Below are 19,093 nucleotides of genomic sequence, written 5' to 3' on the forward strand. Positions count from 1 at the left end.
TATGTATAATGTACATGCAGTATAGTATAGGGGGTGGTGCAGGGGATGCTGGGTAAGGCAGGTTAGGTATACAGTATGTATAATGTACATGCAGTATAGTATAGGGGGTGGTGCAGGGGATGCTGGGTAAGGCAGGTTAGGTATACAGTATGTATAATGTACATGCAGTATAGTATAGGGGGTGGTGGGGGGGTGCAGGGGATTCTGGGTAAGGCAGGTGAGGTATACAGTATGTATAATGTACATGCAGTATAGTACAGGAGTGGTGGGAGGAGCAGGGGATGCTGGGTAAGGCAGGACAGGTATACAGTATGTAAAATGTACATGCAGCCTAGTATAGGGGGTGGTGCAGGGGATGCTGAGTAAGGCAGGTTAGGTATACAGTATGTATAATGTACATGCAGTATAGTATAGGGGTGGTGGGGGTGCAAGGGATGCTGGGTAAGGCAGGTTAGCTATACAGCATCCCCTGCATCACCCACCACCCCTGTACATGCAGTATAGTACAGGGTGGTGGGTGATGCAGGGGATGCTGGGTAAGGCAGGTTAGGTATACAGTATGTATAATGTACATGCAGTATAGTATAGGGGGTGGTGCAGGGGATGCTGGGTAAGGCAGGTTAGGTATACAGTATGTATAATGTACATGCAGTATAGTATAGGGGGTGGTGGGGGGTGCAGGGGATTCTGGGTAAGGCAGGTGAGGTATACAGTATGTATAATGTACATGCAGTATAGTACAGGAGTGGTGGGAGGAGCAGGGGATGCTGGGTAAGGCAGGACAGGTATACAGTATGTAAAATGTACATGCAGCCTAGTATAGGGGGTGGTGCAGGGGATGCTGAGTAAGGCAGGTTAGGTATACAGTATGTATAATGTACATGCAGTATAGTATAGGGGTGGTGGGGGTGCAAGGGATGCTGGGTAAGGCAGGTTAGCTATACAGCATCCCCTGCATCACCCACCACCCCTGTACATGCAGTATAGTACAGGGTGGTGGGTGATGCAGGGGATGCTGGGTAAGGCAGGTTAGGTATACAGTATGTATAATGTACATGCAGTATAGTACAGGGTGGTGGGTGATGCAGGGGATGCTGGGTAAGGCAGGTTAGGTATACAGTATGTATAATGTAAATGCAGTATAGTATAGGGCAGCCTTTCTCAACCTTTCTACCCTGGAGGAACCCTGCAAATAACTTTTGGATCTCAAGGAACCCCTGCAAACAAATTTTTGGTCTCGAGGAACCCCTGTATTTATTCTGCAGAAGGCATGGTCTTTAAAAGTATGTGTGGCTGTTTATTTCACTACCACCATTACACTGCCACTCATTACCGTCTCCTGATGCCCCAATTTAGTGCTTCTTGTTACAGTACTACCTATTATAATGTGCTCTATTATACTTCCCCCACGATGGGGGAAAATGCCAAGGAACCCCTACAGAGTCCTCAAGGAACCCTGGGATTCCAGGGAACCCTGGTTGAGAAAGCCTGGTATAGGGGGTGGTGGGGGTGCAAGGGATGCTGGGTAAGGCAGGTTAGGAATACAGTATGTATAATGTACATGCAGTATAGTACAGGAGTGGTGGGAGGAGCAGGGGATGCTGGGTAAGGCAGGACAGGTATACAGTATGTAGAATGTACATGCAGCCTAGTATAGGGGGTAGTGGGGGAGGGGCAGCGGTGTGGGCGCGGGGGATGCCGGGTAAACAGTTACCTGCAGACCCCCCTTAGGCAGGCCGGAAGCCGCACGCGATAAGCGGTCTCCATGTGCTCCTGGGTCACCTCCTCGGGCCGCACCGTGTCCGTCCAGCTCCAGGCCGCCTTCTCTAGCTGCAGCCGGGGCGCCATAGCCGAGTCCGCCTGACAGGCCGCAATCCCAACACCACGTCACTCCGCTCTAGTCACGTGCGCAGGACTGACCCAATCACCGTGCAGCGCGGGCTGCCGTAACCACACCCACCCAAAGAGTACTACACTGACATGCAGACCTCGCCCAGTCTGACGTGCCGCCTACTGTAACTCCTAACCCCGCCCACCCATAGATTCTATGACGGCTGACTCCGCCTAGCCCGACAAACCACCTCCTCGCTGGCTGCAGTACCCCGCCCACCTCAATTACACTGAGTGACTGACCCCACCCAGTCTTACGTACCGCCTACTCGCTTGCTGCCGAATCCCGCCCAGCCCGACGTACCGCCTCCTGTACACTCGCCCAAGCTGAGATGCTACGAATTACTTTTTAGCCCCGCCCACTGGCCCTAGTTCGTGGCGTCAGAAGCCCTAGTCTCCGCTTCAGTGAGCTGTACAGTATATGGATTCGGTCGGTACAGATTGCCCAGCAAGCAAGCAAGCAAGCTCATGGTGAACAAGAACTCCTAGGCAGAGATGAATAAAGATGTAATAGGACCCTATGCAAGGTAGTAGATTTGTGGTCCTTTCAGTAAGCTGAAGTGATTAGAAGTCAATGAATGTGATAGGTGGGCCCCTTGACACCCACTAGGCTCCATGCACCTGCTTAGTTGCCTGGTGGATGATCCTGCTCAGGGCCGGGCCGAGGCATAGGCTGGAGAGGCTCCAGCCTCAGGGCGCAGTGTAGGAGGGGGCGCACAATTCATTCAGCTGTCATTCCTAATTGTGTATGAAGTAGAAAGAAATAAGAAAAGGGGATACATAGCAGTTACTGCAAGCCAGATAACTAGATATTGAGGTGTTGGGGAGGTTGTGGGCCCTGTGGCCCTCTTAGTCTAACAGCAATCAGTGTGTGACGGCTGGGTTGGGAGGGGTGGAGGGGCGCACTTTGGTGTCTCAGCCTTGGGTGCTGGAGGACCTTGTCCCTGCTCTGATCCTGCTCTGCTCCTAGGAGTGTGTAAGGGGCTAAAAAAAGTCCAGGCAGTTCAGGCCCGGATTTACCTCTCAGGAGCCTATAGGCACAGATGTCCTGGCACCTTCAATCTCACCTTTCATGAACCTACAAACCCCGCCAAACTGCACCGCAAGTATGCTGGCTGTCCCAGATGTCTTCCTTACCTCCCTTGGCCATCATAGGTAGCTACAGGTTTCCATTAATATTGAGGGTATACACCTGACCTGGCTACCTAGTACTAAGTAGCTAGAGTTGCCCCAAGTATTAGGTAGGTGAGTAACCTCTCATTTACACTCTCATCAAGACTCTGTATAAGGAAGGAAGGCGCTCGGGGAGGGAGCCGCTTTTCCATTGTCAGTCGCCTGTAGGCAAGTGCCTACAGTGCCTTATGGTAAATGTGGCCCTGAGGCAGTTACACACTCAGCAAAAGTGTGTAACTAACAATGTTTCAATCCCTTCAGCGTCAGCGAGTGTATACAATTCAATCCTTTCAGCTTCAGTGTCTCAGATTACAGCCTGGAATCCTTTTCAGCGGAGGTGCTGTGGCTGGGCAGAATGAACACATTTACTTACATAATAAATTACAGTACATGAACTAAAGTAACAGGAAAAAAAATTGTTTAGTAAAATCGATCGGTCAGTCGATCGCAAATCGATTTACCAATCGATCGATTTGCGGCCGATTTCAATCGATCTGACATGCTGGAAAATCTAGGTCGATCTGTTGAGATTGCTTATCATTTTACATTGGACCTAATGGAAATCTGATGGCAAAAAAATGCCATCAGATCGATTTTCAATAGATTTCATACTGAAATCTATTGGAAATCTGTTCCTTGTAAAAAATGTTCCTAAACACATCAGATAGATCAGAAATCTATCTGATGATCTATCTGCTGCTAATCTAACGAGTGTATGGCCACCTTTACCCAACAGAGCTTTCTGTTAGTGGTCTCTGATTGCTGCTGCCATGTGTGTTTTTTTAATTTAAAAAGTACCGTATATACTCACATATAAGCCGAATGTTTGAGCACAAAAATGTGCTCAAATGTCCCCCCTTCGGCTTATATGCGAGTCACCAACTGACACCTGTCATCTCTGCGTCCGACCTTACCTTTTTTTGTGCCCCCGGAGTGCCCGGACAGCAGAGAAGGAGCGGAGCAGTAATGGGGCATTGCAGCATGGTGCTGGAGAGGATCGTATGTCTGCCCTGTACGATCGGGCTGCCACGGGAGGGCGTGTCTGGAATTTCTCCACATCCATATGGCAAAGCTGCACAGAGGAACGTGGATCAGGCGACACGGGAGAGCATCACTTCAAACGGAGCAGGAGTGCTCCTCCAATCACTGTGGAGGAGAGAGAACAGAAGCAACGCTCCTCCAATCAAGAAGCAGGAGGCGGAGCAGAAGGAGCGCTCCTCCAATCAATGCATTGGAAAGAGCCCAGAAGGAGCGCTCCTCTAATGATGTCGCTGCGGCTTCTGGATGGCTGGATAAGGCCCGTAGTGAATGCCCATTTGCTGGGCAATGCATGTAGGCGGGACAACTGTCCTGTGTGAGTCTTCTTGCACGCACAGCACTTTCACGTGCCCGCTAGTGACACGCTATATCCACCTTGTGGATTGACAACACAGCTACACCAGCCCACAGGCATCACTCACAGGCACCTCTCTGCTCCATCCTCCGCGGCACCACTGGCTCAGCAAGAGAGCAGTCATCGACCTGCAATACTCCGTCCTCTGTGAGCAGCCACCCACAGCCAGGACTACCGCCGGTAGGATCTGAGAGAGGAACGCTCTCCTTTTCTTCTTCTTCGCTCCCCCCACTCATCCATGTCTATGCAGATCACCAATTGAGCTCCCCAACAGAGCGCTCCTCCTGTCCACACAGGAGTATTATACACATCCCCTGTGGCTAGCAGTAGTAGCATGTAGTAGTATGATTACTGGAGGCATGGTGCTGTCTCTTTCATACTTCATACTGATTATTGTATTTTACATAGAGGTGGTTGTTGCATTTACTTAGATTATTGAAACTCAGGAGCCTCTTCATTTCCTACCCTCGGCCTATATGCAAGTCAGTAATTTTTTCCTGGTTTCTGGGGTAAATGTTCGGGGGGTCGGCTTATATGCGAGTCGGCTTATATGCGAGTATACACGGTAAATAGCATTTTGTTTTTTTTAATTATCCACCCTTAATTAAGCCTATACTATGACCCAAACATATAATATCCTCTCAGGCATGATGCTAATCGGTGTTAGGCGGTCCTGGGGGAGCCACTCTGTGGCCGCCAATTGGCGTTAGGCGGTTGCAGAATAGTTATAGGGAATATCCAGGCAGCCCAAAAAATAACATCTACTTACCCGGGGCTTCCTCCAGCCCCTAGCAGCCAATATGTCCCTTGCCACAGCTCCACCCTCAGTCGCTGGCTCCCAGTCTCAGAAGGTGCAGAGGCCGACCTCACCAGCTCGTCCTCTACTGTGCCTGCGTGAGCGCCACTGTCATTCATTCGCACGTGGTGTGGAGTGTACTGCACAGGCGCAGTAGTTCTGCGCCTGCGCAGTACACTCCACACCATGTATGAGTGATTGACAGCAGCGCTCGTGCAGGCGCAGTAGAGGACAACCTGGCGAGGTCAACCTCTGCACAGCCGGGGACCGGGAGCCAGCGGCTGAGTGCAAAGCTGCGGCAAGGGACATAGCGGCTGCTAGGGGCTGGAGGAAGCCCCGGGTAAGTAGATGTTATTTATTTATTTTTGCAGCCTGGATATTCCCTTTAAGGATGGGTTAAAGGGAACCTAAACTGTGAGTGATATGGATGTTTCCTTTTAATCAATACCAGTTGCCTGGCAGTCCTGATCCCTTTGGCTGAAGTAGGGCTGAATCACACACCTGAAACAAGCATGCAGCTAATCCAGTCTGACTTCAGTCAGAGCACCAGATCTGCATGCTTGTTCAGGGGCTGTGGCTGAAAGTATTGGCAACACAGGATCAGCAGGAGAGTCAGGCAACTGGTATTATGTTAAAAGGAAAAACCCATATCCTTCTCAGTTTAGGTTCCCTTTAAGGTTTTGGGTTGAGGAGGGGGAGGTTAGGGGTTAAGGTTAGGAGTTGAGGGGGAGGTAAAGGGTTAAGGTTAGGGGTTAAAGATGGGGACTAAGGTTAGGATTTGAGGGGAGAGGTGAAGGGTTAAGGTTAGGGGTTAGGCCTCTTTCACAGTGGGACGTTAAAGTCGCACGTTATAAAAAATTATAACGCAGACTAACGCACAGCAATACATAGTCTGTGCGACATTCACAGTGCACACGTTGCGTTGTGTGTAACGTGTAGCAATATTTAGAAAGTGCTGCATGCTGTGCGTTTAGCAATACATTTGCTGCGTTATGTGTGTTGCACATGCTCAGTAATTTTTTTTTATTTAAATGTAACGCATGCGCCGTTTTCGTTCCATCAATATGCGAAGAAAACGACGCACCAAGAAATACATAACGCAATGCAAAATAACGTCCAATTTTATATCCTAAATGCACTGCGTTAGGGGCACGTTGCTTCAAACGCAATGTCCCACTGTGAAAGAGGCCATAAGGAGGGGGAGGAGGTTGGGGGTGAAGATGGGGAGGAGGTGGTTAAGGGTTACTAATTTTACTCAACTATTTTTTTTCCTGTTACTTTAATTTATGTTCTGTAATTTAATATGTAAGTATACAGTATGTGTTCATTTTGCACAGCCACAGCGCCTCAATTGGAAGAGATTCCAAAATGTAAATAAGACACTGATGCTGAACGGATTGAAACATTGTATACACTTGCTGACACTGGAGGGATTGAAACATTGTAACTTTTAACTGCCTGGACAGCATATTACAAAAGTACCCATAAATATGCCACTGCCTTCAATTTTAGGAAGGCAGAGGTGTGTTTTGTATAGTGGCACGCAGGGCAGTATGTACCTGCGTTGCTCAGGCCGGGCTCACACATGGTTTCTCTGTGGGCTGCCTCCATCTGTGTATAGAGTATGACAGGGGTCCCGAACCTTTTCCGGCCAGGGGATCGCTTTCTGACCAAATAGTGGACAGTGCCGTGCGCGGCGGGTTACGGGGTGGGGGGGGGGGGGGGTGGAGGCTGGGATGCGGCGGCATAGCTAGCATAGTTGCCACAGTATAGGGGGTTTAGTATCCCCAGTATGGCTAGTGTAGTTACCCTAGTATAGCTAGTATAGTGCCCCAGTATGGGTAGTATAGTGACTTAGTATGGGTAGTATAGTGCCCAGTATAGCTAGTATAGTGACCCAGTATGGGTAGTATAGTGACCCAGTATGGGTAGAATAGTGCCCAGTATAGCTAGTATAGTGCCCAGTATATCTAGTATAGTGCCCCAGTATGGGTAGTATAGTGACCCAGTATGGGTAGAATAGTGCCCAGTATAGCTAGTATAGTGCCCAGTATGGGTAGTATAGTGCCCCAGTATAGCTAGTATAGTGCCCAATATGGGTAGTATAGTGACCCAGTATGGGTAGAATAGTGCCCAGTATAGCTAGTATAGTGACCCAGTATGGGTAGTATAGTGCCCCAGTATAGCTAGTATAGTGCCCAGTATAGCTAGTATAGTGCCCTAGTATGGCTAGTATAGTGCCCAGTATGGCTAGTATAGTGCCCAGTATGGCTAGTATAGTGCCCAGTATAGCTAGTATAGTGCCCAGTATAGCTAGTATAGTGCCCCAGTATAGGTAGTATAGTGCCCAGTATGGCTAGTATAGTGCCCCAGTATAGCTAGTATAGTGCCCCAGTATGGGTAGTATAGTGCCTCAGTATAGCTAGTATAGTGCCCAGTATAGCTAGTGACCCAGTATGTGTAGTATAGTGCCCCAGTATGGCTAGTATAGTGACCAGTATAGCTAGTGTAGTGCCCAGTATAGCTAGTATAGTGCCCAGTATGGCTAGTATAGTGCCCAGTATAGGCTAATATAGTGCCCAGTATAGGCTAGTATAGTACCCATAGTGCCCAGTATAGCTAGTATAGTGCCCATACTTGCCCAGTATAGCTAGTATAGTGCTCAGTATGGCTAGTATAGTACCCATAGTGCCCAGTATAGCTAGTATAGTGCGCAGTATGGGTAGTACAGTGCCTAGTATAGCTAGTATAGTGCCCAGTATGGCTAGTATAGTGACCAGTATGGCTCGTATAGTGCCCAGTATAGCTAGTATAGTGCCCATAGTGCCCAGTATAACAAGTATAGTGCCCAGTATGGGTAGTATAGTGCCCAGTATAGCTAGTATAGTGCTCAGTATAGCTAGTATAGTGCCCAGTATGGCTAGTATAGTGCCCATAGTGCCCAGTATAGCTAGTATAGGGCCCAGTATAGCTAGTATAGTGCCCAGTATGGCTAGTATAGTGCCCATAGTGCCCAGTATGGCTAGTATAATGCCCAGTATAGCTAGTATAGTGCCCAGTATGGCTAGTATAGTGCCCAGTATGGCTTGTATAGTACCCAGTATGGCTAGTATAGAGCCCAGTATAGCTAGTATAGTGCCCAGTATGGCTTGTATAGTGCCCAGTATAGCTAGTATAGTGCCCAGTAGAGCTAGTATAGTGCCCCAGTATGGGTAGTATAGTGCCTCAGTATAGCTAGTATAGTACCCAGTATAGCTAGTGACCCAGTATGGGTAGTATAGTGCCCCAGTATAGCTAGTATAGTGCCCAGTATGGCTAGTATAGTGACCAGTATGGCTCGTATAGTGCCCAGTATAGCTAGTATAGTGCCCAGTATAGGCTAGTGTAGTGCCCAGTATGGCTAGTATAGTGCCCAGTATAGGCTAGTATAGAGCCCAGTATAGGCTAGTATAGTACCCATAGTGCCCAGTATAGCTAGTATAGTGCCCATACTTGCCCAGTATAGCTAGTATAGTGCCCAGTATGGCTAGTATAGTACCCATAGTGCTCAGTATAGCTAGTATAGTGCCCAGTATGGCTCGTATAGTGCCCAGTATAGGCTAGTATAGTGCCCAGTATAGCTAGTATAGTGCCCAGTATGGCTAGTATAGTGCCCATAGTGACCAGTATAGCTAGTATAGGGCCCAGTATAGCTAGTATAGTGCCCAGTATGGCTAGTATAGTGCCCACAGTGCCCAGTATGGCTAGTATAGTGCCCATTATAGCTAGTATAGTGCCCAGTATGGCTAGTATAGTGCCCATTGTGCCCAGTATGGCTAGTATAGTGCCCAGTATAGCCAGTATAGTGCCCAGTATAGCTAGTATAGTGCCCAGTATGGCTGGTATAGTACCCAGTATGGCTAGTATAGAGCCCAGTATAGCTTGTATAGTGCCCAGTATAGCTAGTATAGTGCCCAGTATGGCTAGTATAGTGCCCCAGTATAGCTAGTATAGTGCCCAGTATGGCTAGTATAGTGCCTCAGTATAGCTAGTATAGTGCCCAGCATGGCTAGTATAGTGCCCAGTATGGCTAGTATAGTGCCCATAGTGCCCAGTATAGCTAGTATAGTGCCCAGTATAGCTAGTATAGTGACCAGTATGGCTAGTATAGTGCCCAGTATAGCTAGTATAGTGCCCAGTATGGCTCATATAGTGCCCATTATGGCTAGTATAGTGCCCATAGTGCCCAGTATAGCTAGTATAGTGCCCAGTATAGCTAGTATAGTGCCCAGTATGGCTAGTATAGTGCCCAGTATAGCATGCAGCCAGTGGAGTCACACCTGGAACAAGCATGCATCCAGAGGAGACACACCTGGAACAAGCAGGCAGCCAGTGGAGTCACGCCTGGATCAAGCATGCAGCCAGTGGAGTCACACCTGGAACAAGCATGCAGCCAGTGGAGTCACACCTGGAACAAGAATGCAGCCAGCGGAGTCACACCTGGAACAAGCATGCAGCCAGCAGAGTCACACCTGGAACAAGCATGCAGCCAGTGGAGTCACACCTGGAACAAGCATGCAGCCAGTGGAGTCACACCTGGAACAAGCATGCAGCCAGTGGAGTCACACCTGGAACAAGCATGCAGCCAGTGGAGTCACACCTAGAACAAGCATGCAGCCAGTGGAGTCACACCCTAAACAAGCATGCAGCCAGTGGAGTCGCACCCTAAACAAGCATGCATCCTGCAGTCACACCTGGAACAAGCATGCATCCAGTAAAGTAACACCTGGAACAAGTATGCAGCAAGTGGAGTCACACCTGGAACAAGCATGCTGCCAGTGGAGTCATACCTGGAACAAGCATGCAGCCAGTAGAGTCACACCTGGAACAAGCATGCAGCCAGTAGAGTCACACCTGGAACAAGCATGCAGCCAGTGGAATCACACCTGGAACAAGCATGCAGCCAGTGGAGTCACACCTGGAACAAGCATGCAGCCAGTGGAGTCACACCTGGAACAAGCATGCAGCCAGCGGAGTCACACCTGGAACAAGCATGCAGCCAGTGGAGTCACACCTGGAACACGCATGCAGCCAGTGGAGTCACACCTGGAACACGCATGCAGCCAGTGGAGTCACACCTGGAACAAGCATGCAGCCAGAGGAGTCACACCTGGAACAAGCATGCAGCCAGCGGAGTCACACCTGGAACAAGCATGCAGCCAGTGGAGTCCCATCTGGAACAAGCATGCAGCCAGAAGAGTCACACCTGGAACAAGCATGCAGCCAGTGGAGTCACACCTGGAACAAGCATGCAGCCAGTGGAGTCACACCTGGAACAAGCATGCAGCCAGACGCGTCACACCTGGACAAGCATGCATTCAGTGGACTATCACTTGGAACAAGCATGCAGCCAGCGGAGTCACACCTAGAACAAGCATGCAGCCAGTGGAGCCGCACCTGGAACAAGCATGCAGTCAGTGGAGTCGCACCTGGAACAAGCACGCAGCCAGCGGAGTCACACCTGGAACAAGCATGCAACTGGCGGAGTCGCACCTGGAACCAGTATGCAGCACGTGGAGTCACACCTGGAACAAGCATGCAGTCAGTAGAGTCACGCTTTTAACAAGTGTGCAGCCAGCAGAGTGGCACAGAAAGTGAGAAAGGTGATACCTAGCAGGGTTATCATTCCATCTCCATTCATATCTAATTAAAGCTTTGCAGTTGTGTGATTGGTCAGTGATTCTGATCAGAGAGCAATTGGTCGGTTTGCCAGATTGGAGGGAAATTGATGCATGTATGGGCACCTTAAGTTGCCGACCTGTCTGTAGTTGATTTATCCACCATCATGCAATCGCAAGGCAGCAGAAATAATGAAAGAAATGCAGACCCCCGGAGTTCCTGAACAGGGTGGTACATTGTTCATCACACCCCTCTTCACCCTCCACCAAACCCTTCTGGTTGTCATGGATACCAGAAGACACAAATGCGGTGGACAAAGCCCTCCCAGCCGCACACAAAAGGCGACTTTGAGGAGTCATTGTGGACACAAAGCTCAAAAAACAGCAGAAAAACTTTCATCAAACAAGTGTTGAGCGTCGCCTCCGCCTGTAGGGAAAGCTTCCCAGTTTACTTTCTGGATTGGGAGGGCATTCGGGTGCCCCAAGTCTCACACGCCAGGTCCACCGCCGCCGCCACACGTCCACCCACAAAGGAATGCCAATATGTCTGTGAGGAAGGAGAAGACTTTACTGCCGCTGTCATCATTGTTTGTCCTGTTGGGTTTAATGGCGCCGTCGGTCTACCCCCTAGAAACAGGTAGGTTACTGGGGATACATTGTTGTTTGTTGTCCTCACTGTGTCAATATCCCTTTACCCTCCACATGATAAATTCTGAGTAGGTTATGTGTGGAGATGAGACCCTGGAAGGTGATGACTGCTGGACAATGGCGGTGATGACTATGTGGATGAAGAGGGCACGTCTAGGGCAGTGTGTGATCCTCCTCTGACCGTGGTACGGATCCTGCTGCTTGTGTCTATGTACCTGACCTCTATACTTTACCTGGAAGTATAGGAAGTATAGCAGATCACTCCCTTCTTCTGTGCTGGAAAAGTTACTTGTGGCAGTGATGAGATCTCTTCTCAGAACATCTCTATAGCTGGTTCCACTGCAAGACAGATAGTTTCTAAAGTTCCCCTATGGTGTGAAACATTAATGTGACACCCACTGATCCAGCCCTGAGCAGCTGCTTGTTTAGGGAGCTCAATTTATGTGAGCGAGATGCTCAGTCAAGACAACCTCAGCACTCACCTTAGTCTGAGCTATCTCTGCCTTGGGGGAGCTTAGTGCTGGGATTTGGGCACTGGACCTCTTCTGCCAGGCGTGACTCCACTGGCTGCATGCTTGTTCCAGGTGTGACTCCACTGGCTGCATGCTTGTTCCAGGTGTGACTCCACTGGCTGCATGCTTGTTCCAGGTGTGACTCCGCTGGCTGCATGCTTGTTCCAGGTGTGACTCCACTGGCTGCATGCTTGTTCCAGGTGTGACTCCGCTGGCTGCATGCTTGTTCCAGGTGTGACTCCGCTGGCTGCATGCTTGTTTCAGGTGTGACTCCACTGGCTGCATGCTTGTTCCAGGTGTGACTCCACTGGCTACATGCTTGTTCCAGGTGTGACTCCACTGGCTACATGCTTGTTCCAGGTGTGACTCCGCTGGCTGCATGCTTGTTCCAGGTGTGACTCCACTGGCTGCATGCTTGTTCCAGGTGTGACTCTGCTGGCTGTATGCTTGTTCCAGGCGTGACTCCACTGGCTGCATGCTTGTTCCAGGCGTGACTCCACTGGCTGCATGCTTGTTCCAGGTGTGACTCCACTGGCTGCATGCTTGTTCCAGGTGTGACTCCACTGGCTGCATGCTTGTTCCAGGTGTGACTCCACTGGCTGCATGCTTGTTCCAGGTGTGACTCCACTGGCTGCATGCTTGTTCCAGGTGTGACTCCACTGGCTACATGCTTGTTCCAGGTGTGACTCCACTGGCTGCATGCTTGTTCCAGGTGTGACTCCACTGGCTGCATGCTTGTTCCAGGTGTTACTCCACTGGCTGCATGCTTGTTCCAGGTGTGAATGTGCTGCTGGCTGCATGTTTGTTCCAGGATTGGCTCCATTGGCTGCATGCCTGTTCCAGGTGTGACTCAACTGGCTGCATGCATGTTCCAGGTGTGACTCCACTGGCTGCATGCTTGTTCCAGGTGTGGCTCTGCTGGCTACATGCTTGTTCCAGGTGTGACTCCACTGTCTACATGCTTGTTCCAGGTGTGACTCCCCAGGCTGCATGCTTGTTCCAGGTGTGACTCCACTGGCTGCATGCTTGTTCCAGGTGTGACTCCACTGGCTACATGCTTGTTCCAGGTGTGACTGTGCTGCTGGCTGCATGTTTGTTCCAGATGGGACTCCACTGGCTGCATGCTTGTTCCAGGATTGGCTCCATTGGCTGCATGCCTGTTCCAGGTGTGACTCAACTGGCTGCATGCTTGTTCCAGGTGTGACTCCACTGGCTGCATGCTTGTTTCAGGTGTGATGCCACTGGCTGCATGCTTGTTCCAGGTGTGACTCCACTGGCTTCATGCCTGTTCCAGGTGTGACTGTGCTGCTGGCTGCATGTTTGTTCCAGATGGGACTCCACTGGCTGCATGTTTGTTCCAGGATTGGCTCCATTGGCTGCATGCATGTTCCAGGTGTGACTCCACTGGCTGCATGCTGGTTCCAGGTGTGACTTTGCTGCAGGGCTGTGGAGTCGGAGTCGGAGTCGTGGAGTCGGAGTCGTGGAGTCGGGCAATTTTGGGTGCCTGGAGTCGGAGTCGGAGTCGGGAAAAAATGCACCGACTCCGACTCCGACTCCTAATGAATTTGTAACTGTAATTAAAATAGAAAATATGATAAAATGTTCTATTTCTCAGATAATAGTCATTAAAAATAATGTATATATACAGTAATAGCTGTGCTTAGTCCACAAAAATGAAATAAACCAATAAAAATTAGTTACTTGTGCTGCTTCAATAAAGCAGTCCCCGTATTGTTAAGGTCAGATATACATATCTGATTGTGACTGTATATATGATGAGTACACAGGAATCTCTTATATATACTAAATAACATCTATGCTGTAAGAATAAAGCCTGATGTGTAGCTGTGTCACTAATAGAGATGGTCAATGAGATGGAAATAATTCTGCATTGATGCTGATTTATGCAAATGTATGCACTGAAATCAAATAATTTGATATGTTATTAAAATTTGGTTTGGTGACTACAAATTAAAGGGTACCTGAGACGGATGAAAAGTAAAGTTTTATACATACCTGGGGCTTCCTCCAGCCCCCTTCAGGCTAATCAGTCCCTCACTGTCCTCCACCACCCGGATCTTCTGCTATGAGTCCTGGTAATTCAGCCAGTCAGCGCAGTCCGGCCGCATGCCACTCCCACAGCCAGGAACATTCTGCACCTGCGCAATAGTGCTGCACAGGTGTAGTATGCTCCTAGCGGTGGAGTGTGTTCATGCGCACTACGCCAGACTGGCTCAAGTACCTGGACTCATAGCAGAAGATCCAGGTGGTGGAGGAGGACAACGAGGGACTGATTATCCTGAAGGCGGCTGGAGGAAGCCCCAGGTATGTACAAAACTTTAATTTCATCTGTCTCAGGTTTACTTTGTTACACAGTAGTACTATACTCTACATATGCACTCCTCACAGAGCTGCAGGGAATCCACTGAGAATGCTGTGCACATTGAACACAGAGGTGTTGTCTGTTTACAATCTCCTCATTCCCCTGCAGAGTACCTGCACATCATTCTTACATGTACCCACACTTACATTGCCTAGGGCCTGATAGATGTTCTTTGTTCCGGTTTGTACCTTTTACAAGTACTATTACTAAGGACTAGTTTTAGTCTAAAGGGAATAAATATAGTAGTCTACATATCCTTCTCACTTCAGTTGTCTTGTAAAATTCCTAAGCGTTGGCAGTTATGAGACGAATTTCATGTTACATACTTTTAATCAACAAAATTGTAATATGCAAATTAGAGGAGTCGGAGTCGTGGAGTCGGAGTCGGAGTCGGAGTCGGTGGAATCCTAAACTGAGGAGTCGGAGTCGGAGTCGGTGGATTTTTGGACCGACTCCACAGCCCTGCTTTGCTGGCTGCATGCTTGTTCCAGGTGTGACTCCACTGGCTGCATGCTGGTTCCAGGTGTGACTTTGCTGGCTGCATGCTTGTGCCAGGTGTGACTCCACTGGCTGCATGCTGGTTCCAGGTGTGACTTTGCTGGCTGCATGCATGTTCCAGGTGTGACTCCACTGGCTGCATGCTTGTTCCAGGTGTGGCTCTGCTGGCTACATGCTTGTTCCAGGTGTGACTCCACTGTCTACATGCTTGTTCCAGGTGTGACTCCCCAGGCTGCATGCTTGTTCCAGGTGTGACTCCACTGGCTGCATGCTTGTTCCAGGTGTGACTCCACTGGCTACATGCTTGTTCCAGGTGTGACTGTGCTGCTGGCTGCATGTTTGTTCCAGATGGGACTCCACTGGCTGCATGCTTGTTCCAGGATTGGCTCCATTGGCTGCATGCCTGTTCCAGGTGTGACTCAACTGGCTGCATGCTTGTTCCAGGTGTGACTCCACTGGCTGCATGCTTGTTCCAGGTGTGACGCCACTGGCTGCATGCTTGTTCCAGGTGTGACTCCACTGGCTTCATGCCTGTTCCAGGTGTGACTGTGCTGCTGGCTGCATGTTTGTTCCAGATGGGACTCCACTGGCTGCATGCTTGTTCCAGGATTGGCTCCATTGGCTGCATGCATGTTCCAGGTGTGACTCCACTGGCTGCATGCTGGTTCCAGGTGTGACTTTGCTGGCTGCATGCTTGTGCCAGGTGTGACTCCACTGGCTGCATACTGGTTCCAGGTGTGACTTTGCTGGCTGCATGCTTGTTCCAGGTGTGACCCCGTTGGCTGCTTGTTTATTTGTCTAGCTCATTCTTTAGATTCCATGATTTTTGTTATGTTTTGTTTTTTTATTGAAAGTTCCCAACACAATATTAAACTTAACAACTTGTTCAAAATAAAGAATGAGAAAACCAAACAGCAGGTGAACACAATGTAAAGTGGGAAGAGAGTCTCCCGGTAAGGTGAGGATAGGACCGTGATCACCTGCAGTTATCGGGATAGGACAGTGACAAAGGAACATGTTATGTCATCCCGACTTCACTGAAATATTCAGGTAAATTGTTGTATGGCAGAAGCATTGCTCTTATGGTGTCATATCTGGGGTTGAGGATGGTAAGTGTCCTGTCTGTGGCTGTGCTGGGTTTGGTTAGGGCCACTTTAGTTTCTGTTATTGGACTTTTGAGGTTCTCATTGGCTGCTGTCCATCACTGAAGCCGTCTCGTATATTATAGCAAAACTTCTTAATTCTCTAAATCCCACCATTCTATCGTGGCGTAGCTAAGGAGCTATGGGCCCCGATGCAAGTTTTACAATGGGGCCCCCCAAGCACTCTATACATAACAATTGATACGGCGCACCAAAACCTGCCAATGGCAACTGCAGTATTAGAGGTGCAAGAAGGGGATGGGGAACAGTTTGTTAATGATTACCACTATTCGATGTATCTACAGAAGTGATTATTATGAGTACAAGACCAATAGAGAGCTAATACTGTAGATGTGGGAGGGCCCTTCGGGCTCCTCTGGCCCAAGGGCCCCAATGCGGTCGCAACCTCTGCAACCCCTATTGCTACGCTCCTGCGTTCTATCCATCTTCACATTTTCCTATGAACATCTCTGGGTATCAGAGGTCTCCTGAAATTCATGGATGTGACGTATTACTGGCTTTAATTGTTGGGGTCACAGGGGATCTAGTGAGTACAGTTTTGGCCAAATTCTTTCCTGCATCAGTAGTGTCTGAATCACACACCGGAAAAAAGTATGAGGAAAATACAGTCCTATTTGAGTCAAACATTTGATCTGCATGTTTGTTCAGAGTCTATAGCTAAAAGTATGAGAGTCAGAGGATCAGCAGGACAGCCAGGCAATTTGTATTGCTTAACCACTTAAGTACCAGTGGTCTCTGCCCCCTTAAGGACCAGAGACCGCTGGTACAAGAACGCCGGAATCCCGACAAATCGCTGTGCATACCCACCGAAACCGCTCTATGACGGCAGAGTCATGTGAGTTGGTCAGGAGCCGCTTTCATTGGCTCCTGACCGTGTCTATCAATGTAAGCCAATGGGAGCGGCTTACATTGATAGACACGGCCAGGAGCCAATGAAATCGGTTTCTGACCGTCTCACATGGCTCTGCCGTCATAGAGACAGGCAGAGCGAGTGAGCTGCAGCGAGAGACGTCGGGTTTGAGTGGCGCGATCTGCAGGGAGCAACGGAAACGGCGAATGCTTGCTGCGGGCGGTGATTGAAATCTACATCGGGCCAGGCAGGAGCCCACCAAAACATGACGTAGATTTCAATCACTGTGGTACTTAAGTAGTTAAAAAGGAAATAAATATGGCAACCACCATATCCCTCTCAATTCCAGTGTCTTTTAAGCAAGGCTGAGATGGACTTAATATCACTGTAACGTACAGGTGAAACTCAAAAAACTAGCATATTGTGTAAAAGTCTATTTATTTCAGTAATTCAACTTAAAAGGTGAAACTAATATATGAAATAGACTAATTACTATGGATGGCCTTGTGCCTAGGAGAACTCATGGAGAAGCATGTGATCAGTTTGGTCAGCTGATAAATTTGTAAGGTTCTGATTTGCTGTGATGAATTCCTGGTTTAACACATGATCATGAGCAGCAAATCAGAGCCTTGCAAAGCTAGCAGCTGACCAAACTGATCACATGCTTCTCCATGAGTTCTTCTAGACAGGGCCATCCCTACTCATTACATGTAAAGCGAGATATTTCAAGCCTTTATCTGTTATGATTTTCATGATTATGGATTACAGCTTATGAGAACCCCAAAAATCAAAATCTAAGACCATTAGAATATTGTGAAAATGTTCAATATTCTTGGCTCAAAGTATCAGACTCTGATCAGCAAATTAATCCAAAATTATTTCTTAGATTAGTTTCACCTTTTAAAGTTGAGTTATTAAAATAAATTGACTTTTGCACGATATTCTAATGTTTCGAGTGTCACCCGTATAATCCTGCCTGTGATACGTGATAACGTCACCCTGCGATTGGCCTCTTTGTCCTGGGATACATCGTGGGGAGGAGGATAGCTTGGGATGCGCACGACCGGTAGGTGGGCTGGACGCGTGTCCCATTCATTGGCCTGCCAGAGCTGCTGGTAAATTCATCTATCATTTTATTGTGTGGACAGGACTGGCCTGGGACACTGAGATAGACTTTATGTGTGGGAGGAGAGCTCTGATAAACGCCATTAGTGCCGCCGACAATATATCTCTACCTGGAGACTGTCACCAAAGCCTGAATAGCGAAGCTTTCCTCTATGGCAAATCCGCTGCTCCAGAGCACTCATATATCACCACTGTTTTCATAGGCCAGGCACAGAATATGACACATGCAGCTGGGAGCCACCAGATTTCACGGTGTATGTCGGGGTTATCTGCAGTATTCAGCATCTACAGCCTTTCTATATTCTTGCTGAGAATGGCGGAAAACTCTCTCACCTTGCAGTGCTGGTGTCCCAAGTTGATATCTTGGCAAGGACACTATCTTCAGCAAGGAACATGTATGTCCACAGATGCCAGACCGTAGTCACAATCTAATGGCCCACCATATGATTATTATTTATATAGTACTGACATCTTCTGCAGCACTTTACAGAGTACATAGTCATGTCACTGACTGTCCTCACAGGAGCTCATAATCTAATCCTACCATAGTCATAGCCTAATGTTCTACCATATTATTATTATTTATATAGTACTGACATCTTCTGCAGCACTTTACAGGGAACATATATTTATGTCACTGACTGTCCTCAGAGGAGCTCACAATCGAATCCTACCATAGTCATAGTCTAATGTCCTACCATATTATTATGTATTTATATAGCAGTGATATCTTCTGCAGCACTTTACAAAGAACATAGTCATGTCACTAACTGTCCTCAGATGAGCTCACAATCTAATCCTACTATAGTCAAATGTCCTACCATATTATTATGTATTTATATAGCACTGGCATCTTCTGCAGCACTTTCCAGAGTACATAGTCATGTCACTGACTGTCCTCAGAGGAGCTCACAATCTAATCCTACCATAGTCATAATCTAATGTCCCACCATACTATTATGTATTTATATAGCACTGACATCTTCTGCAACACTGTACAGAGTG

At 48.4% G+C, this 19,093-nt stretch overlaps 2 protein-coding genes across 4 annotated transcripts in view; one reads left to right on the plus strand and one right to left on the minus strand.

Annotated features, from left to right (window-relative positions):
* Positions 1-1,914, minus strand: part of USP48 (ubiquitin specific peptidase 48) — a 66,196-nt gene extending 64,282 nt beyond the window's left edge. For both annotated transcript variants that reach the window (XM_068241585.1, XM_068241586.1), the window contains exon 1: positions 1,715-1,914. In XM_068241585.1, coding sequence (XP_068097686.1) covers positions 1,715-1,848 — 134 coding nt within the window. In that variant the 5' untranslated portion in view covers positions 1,849-1,914. The remainder of the gene's footprint in view (positions 1-1,714) is intronic.
* Positions 1,915-2,257: 343 nt separating this feature from the next.
* Positions 2,258-19,093, plus strand: part of LDLRAD2 (low density lipoprotein receptor class A domain containing 2) — a 41,942-nt gene continuing 25,106 nt past the window's right edge. The window contains exon 1 of one of the 2 annotated variants that reach the window (XM_068243154.1): positions 2,258-2,417. In XM_068243154.1, coding sequence (XP_068099255.1) covers positions 2,411-2,417 — 7 coding nt within the window. In that variant the 5' untranslated portion in view covers positions 2,258-2,410. Of the gene's footprint in view, positions 2,418-10,522; positions 11,547-19,093 lie in introns of those variants that run through there. The other variant, XM_068243153.1, reaches the window with a different exon arrangement.

The sequence above is a fragment of the Hyperolius riggenbachi genome, chromosome 6 (genome assembly GCF_040937935.1).
Source record: "Hyperolius riggenbachi isolate aHypRig1 chromosome 6, aHypRig1.pri, whole genome shotgun sequence".
NCBI lineage: Eukaryota > Metazoa > Chordata > Amphibia > Anura > Hyperoliidae > Hyperolius > Hyperolius riggenbachi.